Here is a 12,828-nt window from a genome sequence, read left to right as displayed (position 1 = left end):
TTATTAATAGCTTAATGGCAGTGAATGTTTCTGCAGTTTATGACGTTATTTTGCTATAAAACAGAGCGATATTCTTGGATGATTAGTTCATTTGTGACTTGTTTTAAAGGCATGTGGAGGGCCACAATTCCTGCTCACACTATTAATGAAATAAATCGCAGTATGCAAATTGGAAAAGGGAAGTTTGTCCCTTTGAGTTCATTACAAACTATGAATGTTTTCCTCTGTGTGATCTGGGCTGCAAAAAGGCCTCATGCTAACATCCAAGTAACATAAATGTGACACTACATATAAATAATGTTGGACGTCACAGTGGAGCTGAAAATGTGGAGGTAGATATAAATAGATGGTTACATTTGATTAGATCAGGGGTTAGGACTATGGCGGCTGACAGGCTGAGACCCTTGCTAGGCTATGATGTTTCATTATCCTGTACTCTGGCGCCCTCGTGTGGCTTTACCATGTTGTTGCAATTTGTGCAGACATCGATTTCCCACAATTCTGAGACCAAGAAGATAAACATCAGCTCAAGTTGAGGTACAAATATTAATTTGAAGTATTTTTGGGAAAAAATAGTGCTTAAATTCGACCTCCATGTGACACATCTAAGTTTTTCCTCTGACATGCCAGCAGATGGCGCTGTGGTGATTCCTCACCACGCTTTACCAAGAAGCGCTTCCGGGGTTGAGTGCGAGCACGTGACAGTTCAAAGGGCATGCAGAGGTCGTGTTGTGCTTCTCCTCCTTTCCTACATGTTAGTTTGTTTTCAAGCCAGTCGGTTCTGGTGACGTGATGGCTTTCCTGACGCTCTTCGTGAGAAGGCAGCTGCCGCGGGCCGCCAGCTACTTCCTGGGCCGGCCGGGCCGCGGCGGAGCCCCGCTGCGGAGGCTGCACGGCTCGGCGCGGCAGCGGGTCGGCGAGAAGGGGCCGTGGGGCAAAAGCCAGCGGGGTCCGGAGCAGCCGCTGCAGCAGTACCACCTCACAGACCTCGACAAGGCGGACGCTTTGGTAGGATTTAAATTCAGAAGGAGAAATGCCGAGCTTTAAATCTTGTGCTTAAGATTTGTTTTTGCTTCTGAAGATAAACTTCAAGTGTGTCGATGTGTTTTCTTGTGTTCTGCAGATGCTAAGGAAGTCACATGAGACAGGTATCTCATTCTACACCCACACGCTGTTGCAGGACTTGAGTTTTTGCAGAAGCAGACAAAAATAGATGTATCTGTGGAGCGTTTTTCAGGTTATAGCTTTTAGGTTAGGTGAAACTGACTCGTTACTTCACCCACTTCAGTGAAATGGGAAAACTGCCACCTGAGGCCAAATGTACCTTCAGCATGATGCCGCCACCACCGTGCCTGATAGTTGAAAACGTTCTCCTCTATTTGAAAGCCTCACCTTGACTCCTGTAAACGTACATCTCGTCATTGTGTCCAACTTGTCTGACCAGAAAGCCTTCGGTGCGTCTGTGCATTTCCCCTCTGTCTCAGGATGGCAGCTTTGCTCAGACGTTTAAAACACCTTTGGGTGTTTAAACAAAACAGTTTTGCAAAATGCACAAGACTTAAAACTGCTGACTCCAATACTGTTGAAATGATATGGAGAGTGTTTATTAGCCAACAGGAGTCACACTAGCATCTGATCTCTTGGTTTCTTTGCGTCTTTTGTCATTTATCCAACGTTCGCGGGAGTGTGTGTTTAATTTGAAACAAGATAACAATTCTGGAAATTTCACAAGACATTAAAACTTGTGTCTACGAATCTCGTTTTTAGAATTCCTTGCAGTTTATGTCGTATGATTATTCCTAAATGTGTCCAGAGGGTTTCAGACGCACCATTAAAACATAAATTAAGTGCCAATGAAAATGACATCATCTGATCTGTTGAGTGTATTTAAAACATTCAAACCATATTTTAATACCATGATTAGTTGAATCATGAAGAACTTATTCATGATTTCTTTTCTGGCTGTAGGGTTTATGTCATCTGCTTGTGTTTTTATGTGCATTTGTGACACATTAAAACCTTTTGGCTTCCCAATCCCAAACTTGTCATAAATCTAGTAACAGATAACTCTTATCTTGTGAGTTTTAGATATAGAGAAATAAGTCACAGATTGTCAAAAGTAGAGTTGTGTGCAAATGTAAGTGTGTTGAGGCTCAGTAATTTTATTGAGTGTTTGGTTTTGCAAGGATAGCGATTCTCGTGGAAATGTATGTCACTTCAGCAATCCTCAGACTCTTTCAACATATGTATTTCTATCTCGCTTTTTTGATTGTGACTGTGTCTCTTTCCATTTATTTGGAAACTCAGATCGGTAAGATCTGAGTCTTTTTCTTAAGAGACTTTATCCATCTCTTACGTTGGTCGCAAAGCGTCTATAGTTCAGTCAGAAATTCGCCTTAACGTGACGTGGAACTGGCTGTCCGGGTTCGCATGCGTCGTGTTTCTACGCAGTCTGACAAGCTCAGGAAGAGCTGAATAAGTTGCGGGGAGGAAAAAGAAGCTTCCAGTCTTTATTCTGTTTTCTGTTTGATTATAAAAATCTGAATTTTTCCAAAGAATGCATTAATATCTAATGAATGTGGACCCTTTGCCTTTTATTTTCCACGAGTTTGACAAAGAACATTGACTGCTTTGGTTCTAAAAAAAACACCCCCAAAAACATAAAATTCAGTATTTTTTTAGGTAACCACATTTATTAGCAAATGAAGAAAAAATATTTAGATAGAAATACTAGGACTGAACAATAAAATAGTTTCAAAAACAATAATATAAATTGAGTAGTTTTGGAGCTACTAAGTGAAAGAACCCATAAATAGACACTAGTTAAAACAAATGGGACAATTTCTGTTATTTGACATCTAGACCCATGAACATTTCAATCCATTTATTGTTGAATAATTCTGTGTTATGCATTAATCTAGGGCTTATTAACCTAGCCAAAAAATACTAATAACAACAACAACAACCCCACAACTAGACTGGACTGATCAGAGTTATTGAACCTACAGGTGATTAAATTTAAATCTGTAAAATAAAAAGAAATTACAAATCTAAAATTTGTGTGTGTAGGAACTCTCTGTGCAAAACTTCAATGTTCTTGAGCTTTTCAAAAACTCGTTTAAATTGTGGTCTCAGAACAGCCAGCCCTGCTCGGTGTGTGAAAACAACGGCAGCCTGTGTGACGGGCTGCCGGTCTGTAACGTCTCTTCATGGTTTCGCAGGGTTCCTGTCGTGGTTCAGGAACGGCTTGCTGGCGACGGGGATCGGAGTCATTGCTTTTGTCCAGAGCGAAGTGGGACGGGAAGCAGGATATGGTACGAGTTTACTCAAGCTTAAATCGTAGAGTATCGAGGGAGTAGTAAAGAGAACGAGAAGGAAAAGAAAAGCCTGTTTCCGCCCCCCCCCTGCAGAAACTGAACCATCATGGCTGACGGTCCAAACGGTGAGCTGGTGCTGGAGGCGTTAAGCTCCCATAACAGGAGGACATTCAGAGAAGAAACTTTGCAACCCCAATTAGAGGAAAATGCAAAGCTAACGTTGTTTGGAGGCGTTTTGTCCCGATGCTGCTCACTGTCCCAAAAACAAACTTGACAAAGTGTTTTTGAAAGACCAACAAATTTGTCAAAAAAAAAGGCCTGTAAAACATACATATAGCCAAAGGTGACGTATCTAACCCTCTAAATGACCTAAATCAGGTATAACTGTGACCACCAGAAGGCGGCAAAGTGCTTCTGATATGAAATCGCATCACAAGCTCTGGTGGGAGCTTTGCTGTGTGGTGCTTTTGTTTGAATTTCATGAAAGTATTCTGTATAAAATGTGAATGTAAGGTGATAACTGTTTGGAGAAGTGAAGGGCAAGGAAAGGTAGGAAGGACACAAAGAAGGACAGAAGGAAACAAAGCAGAAAGAAATCAAGGAAAGAAAGTAAGATAGAGAAGAAAGGACCTAAAGAACCCGTATTTAGACGACGAGAAGGCTTTAAATGCATTCATCCAGACCTGGATCAAATCGTTGACTTTTCCAGATTGTGTGGAAACCTTCATGTCTTTTCCAGGAGTGGCAGTAATAGTGTACTTTGTCTTAAGTTAAAACACATGGCATAAATGATTTACTTGCCATTAATTTCTATCTACTGCTTTACGCAGTCTCTATCTAAATCATGTTTGTAGAAACGGAAGGTTGCTGCAGTATTAAATTCTTCAAAACCAATAGATCTAACTGGGCTGTGGTTTATTAAAAATAAATAATCCCCTTTGAAAATTGTTGTTAATGAGGGGAAAAAAAGCAGCTTTTCTCTCTCTGCTGTAAAATCAATGGTGTTCAGATGAAACATTGTGTCAGATATTTGCTGGAGTTTTCGGTCTTTATATCATTTCTCAAGGATTTCTGACAAAAATCATCAGTAGTGAAACGGAGTCAAGGCCTTGTGGTTTTCAGTATTAATCACTGATGTGCATTTCTGGGATTCAGTATTACTCGCAGATCTTTTTCTTTTTTAAATCATTCAACTGTTTTTGATTCTTCATCATCGGGTTCACTCAGGTTTCAAAAACAAAACCGTTGCAGACACTCCCTGACCGAGTCCAGTAACAGCATGCCGATGTGTTTCCACGCAGCTTTCTTCATCCTGGGAGGCGTCTGCGTGTCGTTTGGCGGCGCCTCCTACGTTGGCAGCCTCTTCGCCCTGCGGAGGCTGATGCTGCTGTCGGTGCCAGCTCTGCTGCTCCAGGGCACCGTGGTGGGCAGCGTCGCCCTCTTCTGGCTCTGCGCCGTATCGCTGTACATCGGCCGCCTGGAGGTGGAGATCATCCACGACGACGACGAGGAGGAGGACAAGGGAGAGTGCCGGGAGTGCCGCGAGAGGCAGGAGCAGCGAGGTCACAGAGGCTCCCAGGACAGTGAGGACAGTGGCGGCAAGGGCCAAAACAAATAGCGATCTTCCAATAGTGTGTGTATGTGTGTGTTGTTTTTTTTTTTTTGATGCTGTGATTCAGGGTTTCTGTTATTTGAATGTTTGTGCAAAATGGATATGTGTCCATGTGCAGCTTGTGAGCTTTAAAAAAAAATGCAAACCTGTCATTTTTTATTGTTAGAAAAAATTATTCAGGTTTTTAAACAGTTTAAAGATGCTGAAAATTGAGAAAAATCCGTTTATTTGCTGAATAAACATGTTTTTTCTAAAAATGTCTTTAGTTCATCTAAAAATGTTCATCTGGTATTTTTTTTTGTTGATTTTTTTAAACTTTTTTTATTTGATGCTTATGATTGTCTTTTTGTGCCACTGTAGTCAGTGTCAGTCTCCTCTCTTCTTGGGAGACTGTTTGTCTTATCAACCTGATCGGTAGGATCAAGGCTGACCCTTCACTTTAAGTCTTCAAAATTACGGGATAACAGTTGCTCTGTCTCAAAAGTTTTTTTTTTTAATCAGAGAAAATGACACTGAGGGCTCAGGTTTTTATTACTATTTTACCACTGCAGCAGCACTTTTGTCAAGCTTTGTCTTTTGTCACTGTACTTCCTTAAAACTGTTTGGAAACCAGATATTTTTCACAGTTCGTTCTGTGTTTATGTTTTCGGTTAAAATCATGTACAGTACCAAACTATATCCAAAAACTTCTGTTTTCAGGTTTTCTATAAGTTCAGTTTTAATGGATGCAAGGAGTTCATGTTGGTAATTATATTGCATTTGTTTGTGGAAAACGGGGGTTTACTATTGTTTACTTTTGCGCACCACAGTGTGCACAACAATAAAACCAGAGGAAACTGGTTTTATTGTTGAGACCCAGCATCATTGTTTGATTTTTTTTTTCCTGATAATAAATCCCCAGTGGGATATTCACATTTGAGGTATAAGCTCTTCTTTTGAATGATGGTTGATTTCTTAGGTGATCAAAACCAACATTTTAGCGGATCTCAACATTTTGTAAACCTTATTTTTCATCTATCTTGTCTAATATAAACCCTGATGTTAGCATGTCCAGCCTAGGCTTTTTATTCTCTTCTCTTGACCCCAACATATCCTCCTTCCTTTTTTATTTTAGCTAATGTAGCATTAGCAAAAGCTACATTAGCTAATGTAGCATTAAACTACATTAGCTAATGTAGCATTAAACTACATTTAGCTAACGTGGCATTAAGCTACATTAGCTAAAGTGACTTTAAGCTACATTAGCTAACGTGGCTTTAAGCTACGTTAGCTAATGTGCTCATAATAAATACTATGAAATAATTTGTACAGCTGCTGTAAAAAAAAGATTGGTTTAAAGCTTTATACCAGTCCACGCTATATTCTCCACTCAAAGCAGTAAAAATAACTTTTCACAAGTAGAAAATTTGGCTGAATCGCTGTTAGCTTAGCGTTAGCTACAGTAAACGTTGGTTTCACTTGAAGTGTCTAACGAGTTAGGTCCTGAGTAGAAGAGTGTAAAAACTGCCTGTGTTTGCTGAGATAAGAACAGGTGTCACGAATGCTTTAAAGTTTGCACTGTTGCTCCAGTCGGTGGAGTTAAAGACGAGCAGAAATTATGAATAGAGATAGCTAAAGACATAGCTAGCTTTAGCCGCTACGTTGTCAAATACGAAAACGTTCCAAATAAATTACAGTGACGTATTCTGTTAAAAATTCATAGAATCACAACTGAAATATTAAAGAATAGACTAAATATTTTTTGGGATTAGACTTTTGATATGTTTTCTTTTTTTTTACAATCCAGAAACCTGGCTGACAAAACTGATGGCAGATTAGTCTATTATCAGAACAATTATACCGCTTTATATTTAATTAGTATAATTATTTAATTAACCTTCTTGATCACTGCACTCACATTTTGCTGCAGGGAAGCGGAGTGAATGCATTAGCGTGGCCCTCCTCCCCAGCACCAGCCTAATCCAGCCATTAACTCCACCAGCAGACTCCTCTAAGCCTCTCTGAGAGCCTCCAGCATTCAGTCATTTCATCTTCTGTTTATTCAGGTAACTGCTTTTCTCATCCTTAAAAATAAAAAATAAAAAGGTATTTCCCAAGGCATTAAGGGCTGTTTGAAAACCCCTGTCTCACAGCCAGTTGGAGATTGCTGCTAAAATTTCCGGCTTTTCTTTCTTTTTTCTCTCTCGATTTAATTGCTTTTTCTGTTTAGTTGTCCACAGTGAATCTAAATCAAACTCCTAAAAAGCACACAAAGTCCAAAGCATGATCCTGCCGCCACCATGTTCAGATAGGTACATGTGTTATTATTATTTTTATTTGGAAGAGAAACTCCCCCTAAAAGAAAACAGTACAATGGGGAATTATTGTTACAATTACAACACTACTAGTGATTCCTGCCAAACCTAAAAAAAATCCATAACAATCATCTCATCATGTGTGTCTAATCTGATGCCACATGATGTGATTGCGTAATTTACACCATTTTAAGTGGGAATAAATGTTGGAATATCCTGATTTATTAATCAGCAGAAATAGTGTCTTCGTAATATTTCTATTTTGTTAGCAATCACTGAAAATGAGCTGATGCCAAAGACACGTAAACGTCTCGAGAAACGCTGTTTTGAAAAGTTCTTTAAAGCACGAGAAATAAAACATATCGAATTGCCCACGCTGCTCAAAATCAATGCAACATAAGGGGTTGTCGTGTTTTTTTTTTTTTCCTCTTTTTTTTTTGTTTCACAAATGAGGCTGGAGATAATGGGTAAATGCAGAGTCAGTAGATGCTCCTGCTGCAGTGGGAGTCAAAAGATGTACAAACTGTGTTTTCTGTACATGCATAATTCTTATAACGAGCTCCTCATCTGCACGCATGTATATGAGACAAAATGAGCAGCGTGTGGCTGTGTGTGTGGGAGAGTCCTGGGAGTTGGGCAGGGTGGGCTTTGACTGTGATAAATATCTCTGACTGGGTTAGGGCAAAGGTTTGTGAAATCTCCCAGCCATCGACACACAGCGTTGCTGTTTAGACTCACCCCACAGGCGCCCTGTCTTCCTCTCACCTATTCCTTCCTCTGCTAAGTGTTTTCAGTGTTGCTGGGTTTCACATTCGAGGTCCGCCTTGAAGGCTCTGCTGTGGGATGACCACCGCCTCGACTCCTCTGCCGGCCGCTCCTCCTCAGATCTCTCCTCCGTACCCTTTTCGCCCTGGACTTGTCTCTCCTCACGTCCGATCGTCCGCCACCCCTCCTCTTCCTCTTCCTCTTCCTCCTCCTCCTCTCCCTTCTGCGGCTGCATCTGACTGCACAGGTCTGTTTGGCATGCAGGAGGCTCCTGAGGCCTGGCGCGTCTAAAGGGCAGGGTGCCCAGAGGCAGGAGACGCGGCCTCACTGACAAACACCATCTATCCGAGACCCTGAACAGCCAAACACAGCCGGCCACGAGTCCCGGCCTCATGCAATTTCCAAAACCCGCAATTTCACATCGACGGCCCCCTCAGCCCTGAAAAGTTGGGTTCATCACCTTTGCTTTTTTTCAAAAAAGCAGCCGGCTCATCTGCTCTCAGGTGTTAAATATCATACACACGGATCAAAGGATCTGGCTTTAGATGGAGTGAAGTTTAAACCCGTGTGAGGAGAGGCTGGTTGGGGGAAACGGTGACAAAGATGAAAATCTTACGAGTAATATAAATATATATGTATAGAGAGAGAGAGAAAGAATGAAGGACAAGGAATGTAACTCCCATGCAAGGCAAAAAACTCCCCGCAATGCCTCACTTTATTATTCCCTCTCATATTTTTACTTTTTCAAATGCATTTACATGTGCTGAGGTATTTCCCCCGGGAGCACGACTCTAATTCAGGGGGTAAGATAAGCCATCAAAGTTAGTGACAGAGAGGGCGTACGGGTGACTCAATGACAGCCTGAGCTGAAGACGAGTCGGGGGCAGGGGGGTCGGAGGGGGAGGAGAGGCTGTCACAACTTACGCCGGCGTGTGCACGCACGCAAACAACACGCAGCGGCTTCAGTCGCACAAACCACACCTTTTCCTCAATTTCTAAAGGCGCTATAAGACAAAGAGGAAAAGTTGTTTTGCAACCCTACACGCACACACACACACCCACACACACACACAGTGCATACACTTCTGCACGTACAATGGCATTTTCTCCCCAACAACTGCTCTTGTTTAGTATGCGCTTCCTTTGGTCTTGAGGAGGAATGATCCTCACTCTAATGAACTAGGGCCTGCCACTTGAATGTAAAACAGGATTTAACCCGTCTTCAATGTCAGAGCCCCTCCCTGGGGCTGCTTCAGACAACACACACATACGCATTCAGCACGGCGCAGGCAGAGTGTGCGCGCAGCCGCACGCGCACGCATGCATACATTGCGACGCGTGCCTGCATATATAGTTTCTCATAAGTGAGACGCCTTTGTGTTCATTTCAAACCAATTTATGGCCGAGTGTTTCCTGAATCCGGAGCGCTCGGGTGATGCCCTGCCGGGGGACGGGGGGGGTTTGCTCCCACCTGCTCCACATGCTGCCCTTTTATTAAGGATTTATATTGTTTTGTCCACTTTAGGGAAATAAAAAGATTGTCCACTTTTGTCTTTTGATAATACGCGGTCATGCATATTCAGTAACACAAATATTCTTCGTATATACGTTTCTTTCCCCGCCCTCTTGTTTATTTGCATTTGTTATTAGCGTTTTGTGCTTTCTCACATTTTGTTAAATAACTAAAAACCTCACAGAGGATTTTATCAAGCATTACTGGAAATGTCAGGAAAATGACGCATGGCTTTTTACAAATAGCACTGAGAAAAGTTTGATGGGGATTCATGTTCAACCCTCCTTTACTCTGACTCCTTAAAAGAAAATCTAATCACCTTCAGAAGTCAGTTAATTAGTAAATAGTCAGTGTGTCATTATTATAAAAACTGCTGTTCTGTGAAGGCCTTTATGAGAAACTTTACTCTGATGATTCGTGTTGCAAAGTAACAACTGATTGTTGCTTTTCGGTGACTTGAAAGCCAACATCATCAGTTTCCCACAAGTTGTGTCGGAGATGCAGCAAGCAGGTGAACCAAGGGGCTAAAATGAAACTTTCTGGTCTGAATTTAAATTGGTAAACTTTACTAAGTTATAAAAGATGGCAGCATCATGCTTTAGGGATGTTCTTCTTTAGCAGAAACAGGACGTCTTAGACCTGAATCAAAATAAGAATTATTGGAAACCAAACTTCATAAATGACCGAAGCTTGAACTGCTGTAAGAGGAAGAAGCAATGTTTAACAAAAAAGTCTGAAGATGCTGAAGCAAAAAGAAAATCACCCTAAAAATACTTGCAGCTGTAATTTTGCGAGTGGTTATTCTACAGAAATATAGTGAAAACATTGCGAATCCCAGTGCACACCAATTTATTTTTGATTTGTAATAGTAAAAAAAAAATGAACAATTTAAAAACCATGGAAAAACTTTCCCTGCTCTGCATGGTTAGAAAATGTGCATCATGTGTTTTTGTGTCCCTGCCAATATCAAATGAAAATATAATATGGTCAAGGATGTAACATAAAATGTAAAAAAAACTGACAGAAAATAAACACTTCAAAGGAGAGAAAATGTGCTTAAGAGCAGCATCGTGTATTCTGTTAAATACTTCATGAAGATGTGTGTTGAAAAATGACAAATTTGCAAAATGCAAATATGAATGAGGAACAAGCATGCTTATCTTTAAAGTGTCAGCCAGGCTTTAATATATTTCACACTCTAATTAGGTTGAAATATGCGCAAGAGTGGAAGAAAATACAACAAAATCTATACTTGTGCTCCTCTACTGGAATATTTTATTGTTATCGTCATCTGCATCATTTTTTATTTATTTTTTCGCTCTTTACATTTGTTCATTTTCGTCGATGGGTGGCGGCTGACATATTCACAAACATGTGAGAAGGATAATGTTAGATTCACAGTGATGGGCATAGGGGTTAGCTTTTTTTTTTTCTTTCTTTTTTTTTTTTCTTCTTAAATTTGGCAACAACGAGAACAAAAGACCAAAACAAAAAGACACACACACACGCAGACAGGCACGCAAACAAACACACACACACTCAGAACCGCATCCACACTCGCAGTTTTACACCGGTAAACATCCGAGAACAAGTGCGCTCCCACACTCGGCATTTGTGACGGCTACAACATATGCGCGTATTGCACACAGCAGGTTGAACGGTCTCTCCCTCCCCAACATCAGGTTTGTGTGTGAACTAAATCCTCAGCAGAAACTAAACTATAATCTCATTGTGAAGGCAAAAAAACAAAAAAAATAAAGCCCCCAAGATTATAAACTTTTGACATTCCCCCCCTGTGTTTTAGGTGCAAAAGACCTCATTCCAAAGTGCTAAGAAACAATTTTTAGTTCATATCTTTTTTTTTTATATATATATAATTTATGGACTACTTAATGCATTAAGTACTGGATGCGTCATTGCAGAGATTTTTTTGTGAAAAATGTCAAACTTTAGGATTTCAATGTTTTCAAATGACGTACCCTTCGATCTCTAGTGCCTCGTCTGGTACGAGCACAAATTGAAAAGCAGAAAATGCCTTCTTCTCGACCTTGAAAAGCATTTCAATTAGTAGAAAGCAAACATTTTTTTTGTTTTGCACCCACGACATTTATTGGCATCCTTGATAAAGATGTGCAAAAAGGCTCAAAACGAATTCATCTTTCATTGCAAAACTGAAAAACTTTGGAAATATATTTCTCCCCGTTTAGCATCCTGCTAACTGTACATGGTGGCAAGGTGAGCTTAGTGACTTTTGCTTCAGGTAAACCTTTTAATCCTGGCTCTGACTATGGGAAAGTTTCTTTCTCCTGTCTTTTCCCTTTTAGGAAGTAGCAAAGAGAAATTGGGTCTCAATGTTGCATTGTATGTATGCCCTAGGAATAGACTATAGATTATGACTTCAAACGACTTAGTCAGAATGGGCCAGTATGTAATTCTGAACCACCTTTTTCTTTTTCAAACTTTCTTTTTCTATCTTGATGATCCAGCGTTTACGCGTCTTTTTATAGCGCATCTACCTGATCGGCTCTTCTCTCTGGAGATTCATCTCCAGATCCCTTCCAGAAAAAGATGAAAACTAACACTACGGCGTCATAATTTACATAAATCCCTTGGACATGCGGGCCGGCATGAGAATACATAAAACACTGATTAATTTCAGAGCTTTTATATAAAACAGAAAAGCAACAATTATGCCTAACCCCTTTAATTTTATGCAATCCACTGATATTTAAATTCTAGCCATGGTATCCACAAAATGTATTTTTGTACTCCAATTTTGATACGTAAACTAAAGCAAATTGAAAGAATAAACATTTAGTGTTAGTTTTTATGTGCTCGCTGCACAGAATATTTAACCATTTTTTCTCACTATGAAGCATTTATTCAACCTTTTTGTGACTCCAATTTCAGTAGATTTGCTTTAATATTAGTCATGAGTGACGATTGTTTCGTTCATACAGAATGATGATTGTCCATCTTTCTCCACTTATATTCTCATGCGCATTACTATATCTTATACTGCAACTTTCTCGGCATTCCATCTGAGCGATCTTTTCTTACTTTATGAATAATTATGACCAGCTGAATTTGTCATCCCTGTCATGGTGAGTAAAGTGTAGCAGCGGCACTTTCAGACAGCTGACCAGCAGTGTGCAGCAACAAGAGCATAATTGTATTGAGTGCACCAAACCCAGCAGTCACTTGGTGATCTTATAAATTTCAAAAAGGGGAGAAAACATTTTTGTTTGCTGCTTTTCTTGCATTTATTTCAAGCGATCACTAATTATGGTAAACGACTACTTCTTTACGTCAAGCGTTTTGCTTTTA

General features: G+C 40.3%; 1 protein-coding gene across 2 annotated transcripts; it reads left to right on the top strand.

Moving 5' to 3' along the window:
* The first annotated feature begins 498 nt into the window (after positions 1 to 498).
* On the top strand, positions 499 to 5,978 carry tmem160 (transmembrane protein 160). 2 transcript variants are annotated; one of them, XM_055027998.1, is made up of 4 exons: positions 504 to 1,008; positions 1,124 to 1,148; positions 3,222 to 3,314; positions 4,619 to 5,978. In XM_055027998.1, the coding sequence occupies exons 1-4, from the start codon at positions 793 to 795 to the stop codon at positions 4,933 to 4,935; spliced, it is 651 nt and encodes a 216-aa protein (XP_054883973.1). In that variant the 5' UTR covers positions 504 to 792; the 3' UTR covers positions 4,936 to 5,978. The 2 variants fall into 2 exon arrangements, with proteins under 2 accessions (XP_054883975.1, XP_054883973.1); XM_055028000.1 differs by lacking the exon at positions 3,222 to 3,314 and having other exon boundaries at positions 499 to 1,008.
* The last annotated feature ends 6,850 nt before the right edge of the window (positions 5,979 to 12,828 follow it).

Source organism: Poeciliopsis prolifica, unplaced genomic scaffold, assembly GCF_027474105.1.
Source record: "Poeciliopsis prolifica strain line A6 unplaced genomic scaffold, Auburn_PproV2 SCAFFOLD004, whole genome shotgun sequence".
In the NCBI taxonomy this organism is placed as follows: Eukaryota; Metazoa; Chordata; class Actinopteri; order Cyprinodontiformes; family Poeciliidae; genus Poeciliopsis; species Poeciliopsis prolifica.
Note: the sequence above shows the minus strand (reverse complement) of the source record. Positions and strands in the feature narration are given on the sequence as shown.